Below are 19897 nucleotides of genomic sequence, written 5' to 3'. Positions count from 1 at the left end.
TGCAAGTAGCAATCCCAAAAAAGCTTTACAAATTGTGGAGTTTAAAATACTGGTAACTGGTTCGAACGTCTGGCAGCGCCGGCGCAAAAGCGTTGGCAGTCGGAAAACTGGTTTGGTACTACCATTTTTGGTATCTTTCGCTTTCCCAGCTGCGCGGTCACTTTGACAACGGCTCCAATTTATTTGCCGCCTCAATTTGTCGTCGCCACTCGCGATATTCACGTCGTCTGTGCGGAACATCCCGTCCCCAGAATAAATAACTCCCACATTTCGTCTTCCAATTTTCCATACAAAGTAAATCTCAATCGCTGCCGGCTTTAAAATATATTTTTTAACGCGTGTGTCTTGCTGTATTTATTTTTTTTTTTGGAGTTCCTGAGTGTGTTACTTCGATTTTGGGGCCAGCAAAAAGTGCTGAAAGTGCTCGTGGGCTCACAAAACGCTGCACCTGTCTCACCTGAGCGCTTCAAGCCACAAAAGTGTAAAGTGCAGCGCGACTCTTTGCTTTTCAGCGGTTTTTTTCTATATTTGTTATTTCGAGATCCGAGATTCAGCAAGAATTCTGCGAGCGTGTGCGAGTGTTGTTATTGCTGCCGCGCTCTAATTGCCAGGTTTCGTGTGGAGAATTCTTCGGCCGCTTCTTTTTCATCTACTTGGGACGCCCGCACCGCAAATGAGGTAAAAATAATAAATAAACTAAGAAAAGACAAGGGCTAGCAGCACGAAAATTGCACCACCATGAAGTACACAAAGAAAAGAAGTTCTGGAAATTTGCACAGAAAAAAAAGTGCCTTTATTATCACAAGTCCTTTCGAATTCCAAACATTTTTTAAATCTTGAAATAAACTACTTATTTTCAAAAGCAATTTGGAAACTATTCCTATAGTATTTGATAACTTTTAATAAATATTCAAAGTCTTGCCGATTTGTTCGTACAAGATAGAATATGTAAAATGCAATTTTGAATGCATATTAAAAACCCAAAATATTAATATGCAATTTAAGGTGCATTTTAAAGGCCAACCAATTGTTTGGGAAATAAATAAAATGTTCATTTGTTTATTAAATACAATTATTATAAGGACTGAATTTTTTCCCAAAAGAATACAACATTTGAAGACATTTTGTATATTTGTCTGTGTACTTTTCTCAACAATTTATGTTAGCGTTTGAACATGTAACTGAATGCCTTGGTTTTTCTGTTATTGTTAGTACTATATTGTTGTCTTGGTAGCCGTCATCTATAAACCGCTTAACGGGCGACACAATTTTCAGGTATTAATAAATAACGCGTTAATTGTCGCCCGGCCTTCAACTGATTCGTTTGTTATTGTTACCCATATTATTCTTGCTGATGTGTCTTCGTGTTCGATGTGCTCTAAATACTTTGAGGTTCACGGAGAAGATCTGGAGTAGTGAGAAGAAGAAAGTTCTTACTGCCCTCTTTAGTAACGAATCAATGTCTAGACCCAACAATTTGCGAATTTGCATCACAATATAATCTCTTTTTCGGGTGGCTATATACATCTGTTGTTTTCCCAGAAAACATTAAAATTTATTGCTGCTAAAAAACAATCAAAAAAAAGTCCTCCAATAAAAAATAAAAGATAATCTTAATTTATATAGCGATGATTGATGATAAATAATAATTAAAAATCTAAATTTGGAATGCCCAATGAGAAAGAATTCTTCATCAAACGGTCTTCCATGAAATTAAGTTAATTGCATTCGAAGTTCATTGGGAATACTTAAAATCTTACATGGAAAATGTAGGTGAAAAAGCGTACCCAAGACCAATTCGGAATGGAAAACAATGGCCAAAAGAAAATGTGTGTTAGGAGTCTGGCCCTCGGCTGATAAACGAGAATCTGAAAGACCGCCCGTAGAATCGTTTACACAGCGGTTTCCTTGAAAATGAGCTAAAGCCTCGTTATGATTGATGGACTGGCTAACTGATTGGGCCGCCTGATTGATCATTGCATCTTGGCTGGGCCGCTGCTTATGCAATCCCCGCCAGCAATTTGGACACTCGAGCCGCAGACTCGCACTCACCTGGTGAGCACCTGGCCAATGGGCCTGCGGTGGGTTAAAGACACCAGACGAGCAATAACAATACCAGGCACACTTTGGCTCGGACATTTTACCATTTCACAAAGCGGCGACTTTCGAATGAGCGCGGCTTGTGGGCCAATCGGTTAATTGCATTTCCTGGACACCTCGTCATCGTCATCGCCGTCGTCATCGCATCGTGAATACCCATCATTCCCATTCCCATTCCCATTCCCATGATGATGGGGCGTTAATGGTGCTTTAATTACCCGGACCGTTTGGCAGGGATCTCGGGATCTTGGATCTCGGGACCCGCATTGCATTGCATTGCATTGCACATGCAAATTGCCAAATGGAAAATGCCAATTCACGTTGCGCGTATCTCATAGATACACAAAATTGAAATTATAATAAAAAGCAAAGAGGTAAAAACAGTTGCCGCCGCTGCCTTCGGCTGCCCAGGCTGGCTCTCAAACTCGGTTCAGCTCAGCTCCTTTTGTAATTCAAGCCACCGCACCACCAGCTGCACCACACACAGAGAAAATCCTTTCGCAACAGATATTCATCTACATATTTCATAAGAAAAATAATCCTTCCTTTTTGTAAATTACTAGGTGGGTAAACCTTAATTGATATCATCGAGCAGGATATTCAATTTTGAAACCTGAAAGGTAGATTTCTTAATTATAAATACCAAACTGGTTGAAAAGTATGTCCTGAATTCTTAGTTCTCCTACTTTTCTAGTTGTTTAAATATTTTGGCTTTAAAATAAAGAAGTTCTTAAAAGTTTTAATGTTGTAAACAATTATGGCATGATATGAGATGATTCTTTTCAAAATGTTTTGTTACTTTCTTTAGTTATATTTAAAAAAGCACTTGTTTAGCGATTTAACATTTGTGTTGATAGGAGTATATCCTCTATCATTCTATTTATTTAAGTACACTTATTGGAGCACATATATTTAATATATGTCCGTCCTAATTGTTTTCGGTGCAGCAAACCAACTGCCTGGGCAACCAGTTCGCCTCGCCGCCCAGTTAGCCTCAGATGGCATTTTTGCCAGGCGGACCTGGCGGACAAACAGAAGGACGGACTTTCGGCGGCGACTCTCGGACTGGTTGGGTTTTCCACTGCGACTGGCATTTGTGGCATAGGATAAGCCTTTTAGCCAACTTAACCCACTAGCAACCATTGCTAAATTAGCGAAAAGTAAACGTTTGCTTAGTTGTTTGTTTTTCTTAAGAGTAATTAGGGCATAATTGTTATGGCGTTGCACTCAGTTATGTTTCATGAGTGCAAAGATTTTGCATAAATTCTTTAACTAAGTTTCTAAGCTTTTTGCAGAGTAATTATAATAATTAATGTCGTATAATTTCAATGGTATTTTGTTTAAATTGCTTTTCTTTTATAACAAAAAAAAACTGAATTTCTTCAAGTTCTTAGATTGGCAAAGCTTCTAAATGGGGAAAATTATAATAATCGTAGTGGGAAAGGAAGGAAGAACAAAGCATAATGGGAAGGGTTATTCCCCAGGAGATCTAGGGTAGCAATGGGTATTCCTGGCTACTTGTGGCCATTGCCCTGAGCCGCTCTAGAATTCCCCGGATAGATTTCGCTGCAACTTTCGCTGTGGCGAGGAGATGATGATCTGCAGATGGCTTCGGCAAAAGCCGCGCCCATCCAATCCAGTTTGTACCTCCATCTGTTCCTCTCCGGCGCCCACTGAAAAATACCCAGAAGTGGCAGCTGGGCCGCCAGCTGTGGCTCCATCTCCATCTCCTGCCCCCCGTCTCCATCTCCATCTCCATCTGTGTTTGAATCTGAATCTGAATCTCCTTCGCCTTCGTGGAGTTTTGGCAGCTGTTTCGCGTGGGCAACTTGGACTAAAAGGGATTGGGTAGAGGGGTACACAGGGAAAAAAACATTACAATATCACAACATCAGCTACCCATTGTCAGCTTAATTTTGTCATATTCATAAGGTAAATAAGCAAAGTCAAATAGGAAATATCGTGGAGTCTTTTTTCAGTTGGCAATAGATTCATTTATTAGGAAATCAAATACAGCTACACTTGGAAAAATAATAATTGCGTATTTGAAAATAAAATAAAAGGGCATTTAAGTTTGACAAAATTTTGAAAATAATTTATATGAATTATAAGTACCAGCATTTTATTATTTAAAAAAATTTATATAATTTTTGAAATTATTGCCTCCTTGCTTGTCCTATATAAATTCATATTTTATTGCTTTTTATTTATGGGCTAGTTAACATTTTTAAACAGTTGTAAAAACACACACTAACAACATGATTTTATCCCTATTACGACCCTTACGAACTTAGGCACTCAGTAGTAAAAGCATAAATAATTTTTACAACTTCTTTAAGCACTTAAATATGTTTCACAACGAAGTGTGTTATGGGAAGTGGCTTTTTTGAACTTAAACATTTTAAATGCCGAAGATTATGGTTATCCCTACAAATGAATAGTTTTTTTTTTTTTAATTTTAGTGTAAATGTAGAGTAGGAACAGGGCAGCTCGGCACTTCAATTAAAACCAACACCCTCGAAAGCCTCCAAAGCTAGCAAACACAATTGCAACTGAAACTGAAAACGGCAACGGTGAAACATCAATTTATGCAAAACAATTCAATTTTAGCCGCCATCAGCGGTCATTTACCTCTTTTGCAACTCCCTCTACTTTTTCTGTCTGTTTTTTGTTTATTTCTTTTTTTGTTTATTAAGCGGCACCCATCATTTTGCTTTAGGGCACAATGCAAACGTACTTGAAACAAAGTTTCGTGTCACGCCTTGGACAAAAAGTTGTTCAATCTTTCACACGCTGCAAGTGGGTGGCTGCAATAGCAACAACAACAAGAGCCACAGCTGCAACACCAACAGCAACAACAACAACTAGATGCTGCAGCAGGTGTGTGGGAATCTTGGCCAAATAGCAAAAGTTCAATAGCAGCAACGGCAACGCTTGATGATGCGATTGTTGCTGCCTGCCACTGATGATGTTGCTGGTTGTTTGTGGCGTTTACAGTGTTGCTGCTGTTGCATTTCGCCGCCAAAAAACATTGGGCTGCAAAAGTAAACACCAGCAATGCTGCCATTTACCCATTGTGCAGCTGCTGGGGCGGGAATGTTGCTGGTGTTGCTAGTGTTGCTGCTGTTGCTGCCAATGTTGCTGCTGTGCCTGCCAATTTCCAGCTGACGCAATCAGGCAAATGAAGAGGCAGGCAGCGATGCCAAGCTCATCTTGCACGCAATCAAACTCTGAGTGATTTGAAGCGCAAAATTTAAATTGTTTTGCCAGTCGACGGTTTCACTAAAGTTTGATGTTGCTGGTTTGCGCTTTGTCCCATTGCCACACACACGAAGCGTTTAAGTAGCAGCATCAGCTGCCACATAAAATACACAGAGTTATGGCCAAATATATTTATTTTACAATTTATTTGAAATCTGAATTATGTCGAAAATGGTTTCCTCGTTATTTAGAGCCTGTCTAAATATCACAAACAAATAATGACTTAACTTGCAAATTTACTTATTTGTTGATTTAGTACACCTATTAATTATTTGATTTCGTAATTTATAGAAATATATTTCAGTTTCAATTTGCGTGTTATAATGTCTGACTGTCTATTTAAAAATAATGACTTTTTTTTGTCAGTAAGAGTCTGATTATAAAAGAATAAATATAAATTAATCTATGGAAAACCTCTTTATGAATTAATTGGGAAAGTTGGAGGCTCTGCCCTTCAGCTTGTGTGTTGTGTGAAGCAATCCTTGAAGTAGTTTCGGATGTTGCATAAGCCGCACTTAATTGGCTGAAGGTGAAAGCCGGCGGCACAGGCACAGGCACCTTCCTTTAACCCCCACACACACGTTGTTAATGTTCTGCAATTAAAATGAGCCGGAGTAAAAGTGCACAAGGCGCTTTCTCCAGACGAAGGAGCAGATTCCCAGCCATCTGGGAAGCAAGCTTGGTTGCAAGTTGCTGGTTGCTCGTTGCTGGTTGCTCGTTGCCGGTTGCTCGTTGCCAGTGGCTTCCTTGCGCACGACAGCAACATTTGGTATTTATGGAGTTGCTGAGACGCTGCATCACGATTATGGCCATGGCGCATCCTCCTCGGTGGCGTAACCCACGTTTGACATTGCTTGCAAATTTGGCGATAAGCTGCAAGCGGAGTTTTCACCAGAAAAATGCCTCGGCTTTCGGGAGAGGATGCTTAGATTATCGACAATTTGTCACGTTGTCAGTCGTGCGTTTGCCTGATTGCAGCGGCGGAAGTAAAAGCCTGGGCACAGGTGCGCATCAGCACACCGACGAAGCAGCAACATCCAGCAGCAGTACCAGCAACACCAGCAACAGGCAACAGGCAACATGCAATATTGCAAATGCAATATGCCACATGCAAGCCATTCAAGCGCACACGTGTGTGTCCAACGGACGACAAATTCGACAGAAATTTCTCTTTTATTTATTGTAATTTCTTTCGGCAGCTGTGCTCCTGCCTATTCAAATGTGGAAAATTATTTGAAAAGCGCTGGAGAAATGCTGCATGCATACGTGGAAATATTTCCATTTGTTGCCTGCGACACGTGAGCAATTAAATCATGCCCAATGAACTCATAATTAAAAGGCAAAAAAAGGCAGCAGCAAAAATGTTGTGTTTCTCTCGTTGCTGCAATCGTTGAATCGAAAGACTTAGGCAACGAACGCGCCACTTCGCCTGCTGTCGAGATAAATCAGTTTGACGATCCAACCCGGGAATTCGACATGACACGAAGTGGCTGTCTCCCTCAGCTAAAAAGACGCTGATTGAAAGATTACCCAGGTGAACAAGGGAGTAGTTTGCCAATCAGGGTTGCCCTTGAATTTGGATAATATAAATGGTAAACCTTTAAGTATTGCAGTATTTCAAGTGCCGTAACCCTGGAATTAAAGATCTAGATTAAGCTGACTTAGTTTAGTTACTGATATAAAATAAGTAAAAAACTTATTTAATTTTTAAAGCTAAAAAATTGACTTGTAAAAACAATGTTTAAAAACTTCAAAAATGTAACTGTGTTAATTTCCTTTTTATTGGCGTTCTAATTACATATCCACACCATATCCAAGTGGTAAATTATTTGGTATCTTTGGCATCTTGAATGTAAATGTGTCGGTGGAAAATGGTCTATCAATTAAAGCCTTTAATGAAGAGAAGTGTGCCGAATGGGCCTATCAATCATTCAACAGGCGTTGAGACCCATGTGACATGTAGAACCCGATCGATCGATCGCTCGTCGAACCCTTTAACGACTTTCCCCGCGATCATGACTCAGGGCTTATGGCACCGCCATCGTACTCCACATTTCCGAGTGAAATTCCCGACTTCAATAAAAGAACTGACACTGAAACAAAAGCCGAAGGCGTGATTATCAATTTAAAGAGAACCCGTTGTTAATGCGAGTCCAACGAATCTCGATCTCGATCCGAATGGGAAAACACTTAACGCGCTTGTCACGCACATGTAATGCGGAGAACACCACCGTAATGCTACGTGAGCTAGTAAAGAAAGGTAGGGTAAAAAACATATATATAAAAAAAGTATTAAAAACGAGAAAGACCAACTGGATGCTGGACAAGCGGCGAGCAACTGAAAATTATCATATGCAGAGAAAGTCATGTCCACAAATAATTACTACATTTTGGCTGCCTAAGAAGACGCAACCGAAACAGAGCCATAAAACACAAATTTTAACTTGTTGTTTTTAGCAAAACCGAGAAAATTTCTTTCCACATTTCTGTGGAATTGTTGGGCATGAAATTTGTATGGAAATAAAAATCAGCCAATGGTCAAGGCTTGTTATTTTTTCTCACTTGTTTTGTACTTGTTTTTGTTGTTTTACATTTCTGTTGTTTTTTGTTTTACTTTTTTAATTAAAGTCTAAGCAAAAGCTGAGCAATTGCCAAACGGAAACTGAACGGAAAGTGTCAACACGGTGGCAGAGAAAAGCGGGGGGAAAGGTGGAAGACTGAGGCGTGACAGGAAGTTGTAGATGCCGCAGCAGCAAAAGCAACAGCAACTCATTAGAACTAATTGTAGGGGTCAGCGGGGGGGGTCAAAAGGGGGCGGGAGGGGGGTCAGGGGCAGCGGAACGGCAGTTGCTTTTTTTTATTTAACAGGTGAAAGGCCGTCAAAGACGTTGGCCTTTTTGCTTTTGTTTTGGCTGGCGCTTTCTTGTTACTGCTGCAGTTGTTTGTCGAAACTTAATTGTAACTGCCAAATAATTTGAGGCGGCCACAGAAACAGATTATCATTATTATTATTACTCTCTTTCTATTGTTACTACCCGTTGAAAGGAAAAGGGAGTGGTGCTGCAGGTTGCCGTCTGCCAGTTGCAAGTTGCAGGTTGCAGGTAGCTGGTTTCTGGTTGCTAGTTGTTGTCTGCCTGTTGCCGCTTTTCATCGGCATCGATAAACGAGATCTTTGTCTTTCAGGTCGGGAAACTCCTCCATTATCGAGATAAAAGCCAAGTTATTTGGGTCTGGGTCTGAACTTAACCACCGATAATTGTCGTTAATCGGCGACATTGCTGGGATGCCAAATTGCAAACGGATGTGGGATGAGTGCAACATATTTTTATCACAGGTTGTTAATCGAATTCAATGCCTGCCGACTGTTGGCAGGGGGTGTGTAATTATATAAAGGCACTAGTAAAACCAACCTTAAAATTTAATTCCATTTTCATCTATTTTATTAGGAAATATTATCTGAAGACACTGGCCAAAAAACTGCACTTCTAAGCTCATAACTTTGCTTACAGACATCCGATTTCAAAGTGGCATACCTCAAAATGATCGTGGTTTAATTCTATAAAAATCTGCATCCCCACTTAAATTTTTTTTTTTTGGCCGATTTTCCGTCATTTTTAATGATGTTACCCCTTTCCAAATTTTCGAAAAATGGGTTTGCAGAAAAGTGGCAAAAAACTGCACTTCTCAGCTCATAACTTTGCTTACAGACATCCGATTTCAAAGTGGCATACCTCAAAATGATCGTGGTTTAATTATATAAAAATCTGCATCCCCACTTTAATTTTTTTTTTTTGCCGATTTTCCGTCATTTTTAATGGTGTTACCCCTTTCCAAATTTTCGAAAAATGGGTTTGCAGAAAAGTGCCAAAAAACTGCACTTCTCAGCTCATAACTTTGCTTACAGACATCCGATTTCAAAGTGGCATACCTCAAAATGATCGTGGTTTAATTCTATAAAAATCTGCATCCCCACTTAAATTTTTTTTTTTTGGCCGATTTTCCGTCATTTTTAATGATGTTACCCCTTTCCAAATTTTCGAAAAATGGGTTTGCAGAAAAGTGGCAAAAAACTGCACTTCTCAGCTCATAACTTTGCTTACAGACATCCGATTTCAAAGTGGCATACCTCAAAATGATCGTGGTTTAATTATATAAAAATCTGCATCCCCACTTTAATTTTTTTGTTTTGCCGATTTTCCGTCATTTTTAATGGTGTTACCCCTTTCCAAATTTTCGAAAAATGGGTTTGCAGAAAAGTGCCAAAAAACTGCACTTCTCAGCTCATAACTTTGCTTACAGACATCCGATTTTAAAGTGGCATACCTCAAAATGATCGTGGTTTAATTCTATAAAAATCTGCATCCCCACTTAAATTTTTTTTTTTGGCCGATTTTCCGTCATTTTTAATGATGTTACCCCTTTCCAAATTTTCGAAAAATGGGTTTGCAGAAAAGTGGCAAAAAACTGCACTTCTCAGCTCATAACTTTGCTTACAGACATCCGATTTCAAAGTGGCATACCTCAAAATGATCGTGGTTTAATTATATAAACATCTGCGTTATTACTTTAATTTTTTTTTTTGGGTCGAGTTTTTGTCATTTCCAAATTTTCGAAAAATGTGTTCAAAATCTGCACTTCTAACTGAGCTCATAACTTTTCTTATAGACATCCGATTTTAAATACCTCTAATGATTGTGGTTTAATTCTCTTAAAAACTGCGTTTACATCTTAGTTTGTTTTATTGGATCGTTTGCAATTTTAGAAAGCGGACGTCTGTATATAACTGTTTGTTTTTTGTTTCCTTTCTTGTTTCAATTGTTGATTAAAAATCATTCAACTTCGATGACACAATAAGTTTTAACTGATTGAATAATATGCACTCATATAAACTTTCTGTAGTTTTATTTAATGTTTAGTTCAACAAGTATTAACAAGTATTATAATTTAAAAATACAGCATCAAGTCATTTAATTATAAAATTCGTTCTTAATCGATGAATTGCACATCCATTTCACTTATTAGATAGCAGTTTAAAAATGACGGAATCGCTTAACTTCGATGACACAATTTGGATAATTCCGATAATCGATCGATTGCTAAACCACTTGGCCATTTATTTAATTTGCAGACAACAAGTTAAACTTTTATTAAGTGGCAAACTTGTGCGATCTATTAAGCATCCCGATTAAATGAATAACCACTTGCGTAGCCTGCTCACATAACCCAATTCTATATTTTACAATTATCGTTCCATTCGACACACTTTTCCCCAGTCATAATTGGTCCATCGATAATTTGTTTTCCCACAAACCGCCAACTCCCGATTATCGAATGATTTATATCTTTGCCATACACAGAGATTGCAATTCAAAATTCCGATTCATATTTCACCATTAGTCGGCGGGCAATTATAAATGTTTTGATCCGAGTAATTGCCGCTTGCGTCAGTAGTTCGCAGTAAGTGGGTAACTGAGGCAATCTGGGTTCGGACCACCTTTCGCCCCCGAAATAATCCCCGGGTCGCCGGTAAGTGAGTTGAACTTTGGCGAACTAAATGATTTATATGGCGGCTGGGCTGGGGCAGCTAACAAATAGCGAATCGCTCCGATTCAAAGTGCATTATGTGCAGGGGGCAGGGGGCCCAGCGGGGCTGCATAATTTCAATAATAAATTTCTATAATTTTCCCCCAGTTTCTTTCGCTGTGTTTTTTTTGGGGCCGCTGCAAGTGAAGCGTAGAATTACGTGAAAAAGTGAAATTATGCGACGGCGGCGGCGGTGAATGTAAATCGACGCAGATCTCTGGCTCACCGACTTACAAACATACAAATTTACAAACTTACAAACATACCAACTGGCAGTGGTGCGTGAAAGCAGGCACCACCACTGAGAAGAGCGCCACCAGCACCACTTATACACTGAACAAAATCTTTCATTCAATTTTATTAACCTTTCTTGCAGGTTGTTTGTATACTTTTTTAAAGTCAAGCTAAGTTTTATGCAAACACAATTTTTTAGGGAAATTCCAGACCCCCAAAAATATTTGGTTATCTTTTTATTTAAGTTAGTTTTGTTACTTTTGTAGCATTTGCTTAATGCATCTTTAAATATCAATATATCATTTTCAATTAATATCAATAGGTATATTTACTAAAATAATTTTCTTACACTTAAAGCATAAGATATGAAGAAAGCATGATAAGAAGAAATATCATAAATTTTGTTCAGTGTACTGAAACCACCAGCAGCACCGCCTCTGTCGATGCGTGTGACCCAATTCGGGAAATTTTCGATTGCAAGTTCAAGTTTTGCTCACTTTATTTATGTATATACACATATAATACATATGTCTCGTGTTGCCTTGCATTCTGCTTCTCCGTCTTCGTTTATTACTTGTCAGGCTGTTCACGTCGCCAATCGGACTTTAACTTCAATTTTAAGAAGGGGTTCGAGGAGGTTGGCAAGACACTCCCCACTTTCTTCAACTTTCGCACGGAGTCCGCTTAATTCGCTTTTTGGCAACGTTTCAAGTGCGTTTTCCTACTGATCGGAAATATCGATAGGTAAAAACTATACCTTTTTGCAGAACGATTTCATTCCAATTTTTCTGCATTCAAAAGGTTGTCAAATTGCTATAGAAGTTTAGGAGCTAAAATAGGTGACAGTTTTATGATCCCAAAACCACTCGATCTGCATTCAAAATATAACAATAACTATCACATTATTTAGCATAAGAGAGACCCTTCTTAAGTTTTTAAAGTTTTTCTTATATTTTATATTTTATCTTAATATAATCCTGTACCCATTATTCTTTTTGCAGCTCCCTCTGAATAATCCGCAATAAAATGATGACGATGACGGCCACCTCGGCCTCGATTTCCACCTCCGCATCGATATCCAACTCGGCGTCGACGGACTGCAGCAGCAGCATGCAGGGATCGACGACCAGCTCGGCGTCCAGCGATGTGATGACCCTGACGACCACGGCGGCCTCCTCGTGGTGCGCCATCCCGGCCAGCTCCCGCCTGCGGGTGCTCCGCTTGGTGAGGCCGCACCAGAGGCGCCTCCTGGTCGGCGGACCGGAGAGGGGCAGCACCTACGGATTTGCGGTGCGCGGAGGCCGGGAGCACGGCACCGGCTTCTTTGTGTCGCACGTGGAGCACGGCGGCGAGGCGCAGCTGAAGGGTCTGCGGGTAAGTGGGAATCTGGGCCACTGGGTCACCAGTCGGTCGCCCAGTCACGTAGCTCTACGTGATGGACTCCACACTCATATATCACTTTCCCCCCCAGATCGGCGACCAGATCTTGCGGATCAATGGCTTTCGCCTGGACGATGCCGTGCACAAGGAGTTCATCCAACTGGTGGCTGGCCAGGATCGGGTCACGCTCAAAGTGCGGGGCGTGGGGATGCTGCCTGTGAGGGAGTGAGTTACTTTACGGCTTTTCCGTGGTCATCTTTCTAATGATTTCAAGTTAATCCTTTAGTCAACCGGAGGAGCGCTTGTCCTGGAGCGTGGTGAAGTTGCCCAGCGTGAGCGGCACTCCCTCGGAGAGTTCCTTCAAGGGCGAGAGGCGTGGCGCCAGTCGGGACATCAGCGTGGTCCTCCATGTGGCGCCCAGGACGAAGCTGGGCCTGGGGATTTGCAAGGGGCCCGAGTGGAAGCCGGGCATCTTTGTGCAGTTCACCAAGGAGCGCAGTGTGGCGCGGGAGGCGGGACTGCGTCCCGGCGACCAGATCCTCAGCGTCAACAGCATCGACTTCTCGGATGTCCTCTTCAGCGAGGCGGTGGCCGTGATGAAGAGCAGCAGCAAACTGGACATGGTGGTGCGCACGGCGGCCGGATGTGACCTCTTTCCGGGTGAATCCAGTGGCTACAACAGCTCCGCCAGTTCGGTGACCGGGGATCAGAGTCCTTGCTGGGCGGATGCCAAGTCGAAGCGATTGACAGCGGTGAGGGAGGAGTCCGGAGCAGGGGGGTCCTTGAGTGCGGGATCTGCATCGGGCAATCCCAGCTGGTCGCAGGGTGTCGAAGTGCACAAGCAGATGAACAAGACCATTATCAAGTTGACGGAGAATGGAACCTCCATTAACAACACCTACATAGCCAGTTCCGGTGGCAGTTCCGTTTCCGGTTCCTCAGCCAGCGGAACTTCCGGTCGCAGCCAGCAATCGCACTCGCAATCGCAATCGCTATCGAGTCCCTCCCGCAATTCAACCACCATGAAGCGCAGCCACCTGAGACCTGTCAATCCTTCGGGCTCAGGAGTGGGATCAGCCGGGGGACCGGGATCAGGAGCTATCGCTGCACCTGCTCCACCGCCACCGGCCATCAATGAAGGAGCTTGTGCCGGCGGCTCCGTGGGCAGCAGCCTCTCCAGTGCCATAACCGAGGAGCTCAAGAAGCGCAAAGAGGTGAGTTTTTATATTACTAACATAAATGTGTATTTTGTTTATCATTTTAAAGTCTTTAACTACATTGGTACATGTTCTTGTTGACAATCAAAAATAATTGAGTTCAATCAAGTAAAAAAGTCAATGGTTTTGGAAAAAAAAAACATCTTAACCTTATAAAACAAAGAAGCTTTGAATTTTATTACAAATCACCTCCCTATTATTAAGCAAAGAATTTTACATTTGTATTTATATTGACTGCCTTTAGTGCAAATTAACACTAAAGTGTAATACTACAAAAATTAAATACTGATTGGCCTTAAAGTCAATCATGAAAAAGACAAAGAAATTATGCAGCTTCAATATATATTTTATATTCTTCGCAGTAAAGACCAAAACTAAAGTATAAACAGCGAAACTTATATACTTGCTAAGCTTTTTAAGAGAAGCAGTAGATCAAATCAAATATTTTCAATCATAAGGCCCAATTGTAATTTTTGAGTGACACCATTTTTTGAAGTGCACAATAGTAGATTGCACCACCAGCAACTAATTGGAATCATTGCAGAAGCAGCAGCAACAACAGCAGCAGCGCAACAATCGCGATCGAGATAGAGATCGGGATGGAAATGGAAACGTGGACCGACAGTTGGCGGGGCACAATGGAAATGGAATTGGAAATGGAGGCCACCGCATCACCAGCGGGCAAGTGTCGCATCGCCAGAGGGCGAGTGTTGCTGGCGTGGCTGCAACATTGCGGGGCAGCGAACGCATCAGCAATTCGGGAGGAGGAGGAGGAGGCGGAGGAGCAGGTGCATCAAACGGAGCTGGTGGAGATCAGCACACGGCACTGATGGATGAATTCAAGCGGGCTCACCAGCGAATGTTCAGGAACGGGTTCCATGAGAGCGAGCACAAGGTGAGCAACCATCAGCAGCAACAGCAACAGCAACTAGCAACCAGCAACATCAAAAATGCAGCAGCAACATCGGCAATTTATCGATTGTCGGCTACTTGCAAAGGTCAAGAGAGCTAGCTCAGCAGACTGCACTTGCTGTGGGCCAGTGAAACCCCCCCCACCACCCATCTCAACACCCCTCACCCTCCCCCTCCCCCATCCCAAGCCCCCTTGTCCCAGTCCATTGTTGATAGTTGCTGTTACCCAACAGACCAACAACTCAAGTAGCTGGCCACTTGCGGAATGAGTGTTTCGAGGGGGGAACTTGATTATAATGAATTGTGGTGGCCCCCATTCAGCGATGGCATCTTATCGGCCAGATCGATAAGCGCCGCCGCAGCCGATTGCTCAGATTGCCCAGATTGCATCGGCCATATAATCAGGATCAGTTGCCATTAAGTTGATACAAATTTCGAATGGCGTTTCGATGAAATATCTTAGATAAAAGGCAGTCAAAGGAGTATTGGTAGTCGCTAGTAATTTGTATTAGTGCTTTGCTGAATCAGTTAATTTTTTGTAATTGTTGATATAAAATTTAAAAGTCTCAAGTAAACAATTATTATCATGAAGCTACAGACAAGTTTTGTTTTATGTTTTATTTATGATTTACTTTATGGTCTTGAAGTTCAATTTTAATTGCGTGTATCTTAATGAAAACATAAGATAAATTTTAAACATCAGCAATTTTGATTAATATTAATATTTACAATTTATTTGCATTGCTTTAGAGATTTAAATTATTAACAATATATTTTGAAAACGAATGTATAATGGTTACTTGTGCAATGTAATGATACTTCAAGTGCGGTTAGAACACGCAATCGAAGTCGGCATAATTTTAATGGATTATGGGCAATTGGCAATTCTCCGAAAATCAATCAAAAATTGGCGTTTGCTGGATGACAGTCCAATTGCTATCAATGGCACTCGCACATGCAGTCGCAACTTCTGGCCAATTTTGGTCAAAGTTCCACGCCCAACCGAACCGTGGGATGAGTCATCCGAAAGAGTGAGCAAATTAGAGGGAATCAAAACAAAAGCGGGCAAACAAATGGCCAAAAGCAAACAGGTGGGGTGGGTATACACATTTGTGTTCGAGTTGACTGTTCTGTGACTGCTCCTCAATGGCTTTATCTAATCGGAGGCGTCGGCCGATGAGCGAGTAACCAAACTGCGCCACCGAAGTTGTCCAGTCTTGGCAAGAACCCGCTGGGGAATAGATCGCATTTGGGGCCGGAGAATGAGTTTGCTGCGCGTGAAGAACGGAGAAGTGGGTGGCGGGGAGGGGTCAAGTTCCATGCCCACCATGCGACCCGTGAGCATGGGTCGACCCCTGGTCACCATGTCCACCTATCAGGTATTTCCGGGGGAACTTCCACTAATATTAATTGCCCGATCTATTGGTAATCTGGGGTTTTTCCCATGTCTCTTTTTGCAGGAGCGTGGTGAAACGCTAAAACGCACCTCGATAATGCCCGACGAGAGCTGTTATCGGAATAGTATCAACAGCAATGGCTTTAGCACCAACAGCAACAGGAGCAACAGCAACAGCAACAGCAGCAACACGAGCAACAGCAGCAGCAACACCAGCAACAATAATCGCCTGCAGCCCCAGAATGGAATTAATCCGGCGAATGGCAATGGATCGCCGGAACTTCCTCCACCGGTAAGCGAATGACCCGTGTCCGAGTGTCCAACAATAATCCCAGCCTGTCAGCTATTAATAAAACTTCCCACTAAATGCAATTTCGAAAAAATCCTTATCATTGTTATTTTGGATTATCCCATAGTTTTTATACGGGGGTCTACCTTTTCTAGGTTTCAATTTTAATTCGACTTATGGCTACTCTATTTATAATCTTTTGTTTTGGGAGACACTAAAAACAAAACGTTGGAAATTTAGTTAAGTTCTATTAATCCAAAATAAATATTTAGCAACTAATCAGTTAATACAAACAAACATTGTGTTTTTGTTTAAGGCACTACCTGACTTCCTAATCTATTTGTGTGAAAAATGAAACGTTACTAACTGTGATTTCTCTTATAAGTGCCAACGTTTTATCTTTTTTATTGGGCAATAAGTCTTCTTAATATTTGAAGGTGGCTTTTAACGTATGATTCAGTGTTAACTAAATGGGCTACTGTGAAACTGGAAAAGGAAACGGAAAGAATAGATTCAAAAATGTGTAGACTTAAAATTTTTATTTAATCAGGATTAAATCAGGATTGGACTAAACTTTCTTTAGCAATTAAATTTGTTTGGTTGTTTTGGACATGCTTGGACATTCATCTTATAAATTAAGAATCTGTTTTTAATCAGTTTATTTGGTATTTTGCAGCCACCGCAGTTCGCTAATCCCCAGCCAAAGCAGATGCCGCCCCAGCAGCTCAAGCTGATTGCCGGAAATGGAGTGGCAAACGGAAACGGAAACGGAAGTGGGCTTGCGAGTAGGAGTGGGAGTGGGAGTGGATTGGGCAACGGCAGCTTGGCCAAGGTCAAGCAGCCCATGTCGCCCATGCGCAGTGCCAGCATCAGTGTGGGCGGATTCCGGCCACCGGCCACGCCCCAACCCGACTACGATGCCGTCCAACTGAGGTCTCCCCCAGGATCAGCATCCGGATCCGGATCGGGATTGGCCACGAGTCAGCAGCAAAGACGCACCCTGCGCCTGGGCACGGTGACCATCGGGGAGTACGGGGATCAGAGGACGACGGGCAAGAGGGAAACCCTGCGGAAGATCAACGGGGAGGCCGGTTCCAATGGGATCCTCAAGAACGGGACCAATCGGAGTAGCGCCAGCTTCAATCACGGGTCCACCCACCAGCCGGAAAAGTCCATCAAGTTCGGCAACTGATCGGGCATTACCCGGATATATATTTATATACTTTTGTGCAATATGCTCGATGACCAAGTAGGAGAATCAACAAGGAGAGTACAAAAATCGGACGTGCAGCGGCTTTCCATATGGATTATTTTATATAAATTTTTTTTTTGTTTAAACCTAACTATTATTGTACTTTTATTACGATTTGTTGGAAATATTGTATCACTAGTTGCTATTATTTAACAAACACTGTAAATAACCCACAGGCGAGAGAGTGTGTGTGTGTGTGTGTTTCCAATAAAGCATATACCTTATACCCCGGCTCTAGATATAAAAATAAATGTCTACATCTAAACAAAAGCAGAACTGATAAGGCGCCGAAAATATCTAGCCGCTTGCGTCAGCTCACAACGGCCATCAGGCAAATCCCAATTACATTTGAGCCGTAAAGATATCGAGCGTGTTCTCGGGTGTACGCCTCAATTGATAGTGGGTCCGATTGATAAAACCGAGCATAAATCTCCCACGACACTTTTAATTAAGCAAAGACGTGTCAGCGAGAAAATGGCAAGGCGAATAGACCTTGGCCATTTATAGAAATTCGCTTTATCAAGTTATCTCTTTTTGTTTGGCCTTTATGGAATTTTACTAAAAGGAATTCTATTTTTAAACCGAATGAATAAAATCAGTTAATATAACTTGATAAAGAATAATTTAATCCTGAATATCCAACAGACCTTGAGGACGGAAATAAAATAATATGATGTACTTTTTTATTAAAAACAAAAAGATTATGATTAACTTAAAATGTAGATGCCGAAAGCTGGCAACTCTTGAATTTATTAGTTACCCTACAACCCTTTCGTTGGAATTTCTGAGATTCGTGAGCTAGCTTCTTCTCCAACACTGCTCCTTTAAAGCAAAAACTGGGCACATAAGTTTTCATTATCGATGACTAGTCTAAGGAAAATCATTTCCCTTTGACAGGCCAAATATCTAGGACGTTTCTAGAGCTCCAAACTTGTGACAAAGAAAACAGAACCGGTAAGAAAAAAAAAGAAGAAACAAAATGGAAGGCCAGAAAAGGGTTTTCGACGGGGCCTTGGCCAACATGTCGCTGGGTAAGGCGTTTTTTCTTCAGGAGCAGCGATTTTCGAGGGTTAATGAAACCCTTTTCTCCCAGATGATTACTACGAGCAGAACGTGAAGAAGGTGCAGAAGGTGCAGAAGTTCCAGCGCCACCGACGCATCGGTCCGTACTCCTCGCTGGCGGAGACGCGTCGTCACTTCCAGAGGACCCACTACTTCGGCCCCGCCTACCGCCAGAGGCCGCCCATTCCGCTGCCCGACTTGAAGCGGCGTCTGGAGAACCTGCACCGTCAGCTCGTGGAACTCAATCGCCTGGTCTCCTCCAAGGCCACCGTCAACTTTGCCCAGAAACAGTTGGAGCAAATCAAGAAGCGCCTGTCCAAGGCAACTCCAGCACATCCAGCAATCCCGCCCCCTCCTCCTCCCCCTCCACCACCACCTCCGGCTGCCAAGGTTTCCGAGGTTGAGATGAATGCTACGGAAGAGAATATCCTGGTCCTCACCATTGGCGACGATATCCTCTACGACGAGATCCTCTACGACGAGGCCTAAAAATCGGATCCCATCTGGTTGCCCCACCAATCGTAGGCACCCCCACTGGCTTTTCCGGGACCCCAGAAGCTGGGACACCGGCGGCAGAAGTGGAAAAACCACCTCGTCCAAATATAGCATAAATCATAAATAAAATCAGCCTCTTGAAGCACGCTTAATTGATCGAGTTGCATGGAAAGTAAAAGTGGGTGGCGGCGGTGAACGCACTGCAAGAAAAGCCAGATTTTTTATATATACGCATTTGATTTGCTTTCTAAGACTTTACTTTGCTTTTCATTTTTTAATGGCGTAATCCGATTAATGCGATTTTATTCGATTAAAATGTTAGTCAAAACTTTAATTTATTTTGAGAACTTTAAAGCAAAAAATATTAGGTTTTTTTCAATGAAAATATGAAAATTATTGTTTTACTTATTCATGTCTATTTTACAAAGATTGTTTGATTTGCAGTAAACTACTTTACTATTGACTTTTAAATTCCGTAATTACTAGCTGCAAGCCGAAGTTCCAAGAAAACATAAATTAAGATCCACAAATGCCCAACCCCCCAACCCCAGTAAAAGGTGTGAATATTTTATATTAAGAAAACATTTTTATTTCAATAATATATAATATTTAAAAAGGCCATATAACTAGATTACAAAAAGAAGTTTCCGTGGTTGATTTGTGGAGGTTTTTTGGTGTCTCGTTCAAGGTTCTCCCGAATTTTCCAGCCGTCGACT

General features: G+C 41.7%; 2 protein-coding genes across 2 annotated transcripts; both read left to right on the top strand.

Moving 5' to 3' along the window:
• Window positions 1-209: 209 nt before the first annotated feature.
• LOC108042790 (cell wall protein AWA1) lies at window positions 210-17848 on the top strand. Its single transcript, XM_017121243.2, has 7 exons — window positions 210-678; window positions 12180-12552; window positions 12650-12783; window positions 12845-13772; window positions 14320-14670; window positions 16148-16375; window positions 17049-17848. Exons 2-7 carry the CDS (start codon window positions 12205-12207, stop codon window positions 17562-17564), a joined length of 2505 nt encoding a protein of 834 aa, XP_016976732.1. The 5' UTR covers window positions 210-678; window positions 12180-12204; the 3' UTR covers window positions 17565-17848.
• Window positions 17849-18404: 556 nt separating this feature from the next.
• LOC108042775 (shootin-1) lies at window positions 18405-19333 on the top strand. The gene is made up of 2 exons (XM_017121220.1): window positions 18405-18655; window positions 18718-19333. Exons 1-2 carry the CDS (start codon window positions 18604-18606, stop codon window positions 19173-19175), a joined length of 510 nt encoding a protein of 169 aa, XP_016976709.1. The 5' UTR covers window positions 18405-18603; the 3' UTR covers window positions 19176-19333.
• The last annotated feature ends 564 nt before the right edge of the window (window positions 19334-19897 follow it).

Source organism: Drosophila rhopaloa, unplaced genomic scaffold (genome assembly GCF_018152115.1).
Source record: "Drosophila rhopaloa isolate 14029-0021.01 unplaced genomic scaffold, ASM1815211v1 contig_3, whole genome shotgun sequence".
Taxonomy (NCBI): Eukaryota; Metazoa; Arthropoda; class Insecta; order Diptera; family Drosophilidae; genus Drosophila; species Drosophila rhopaloa.
Note: the sequence above shows the minus strand (reverse complement) of the source record. Positions and strands in the feature narration are given on the sequence as shown.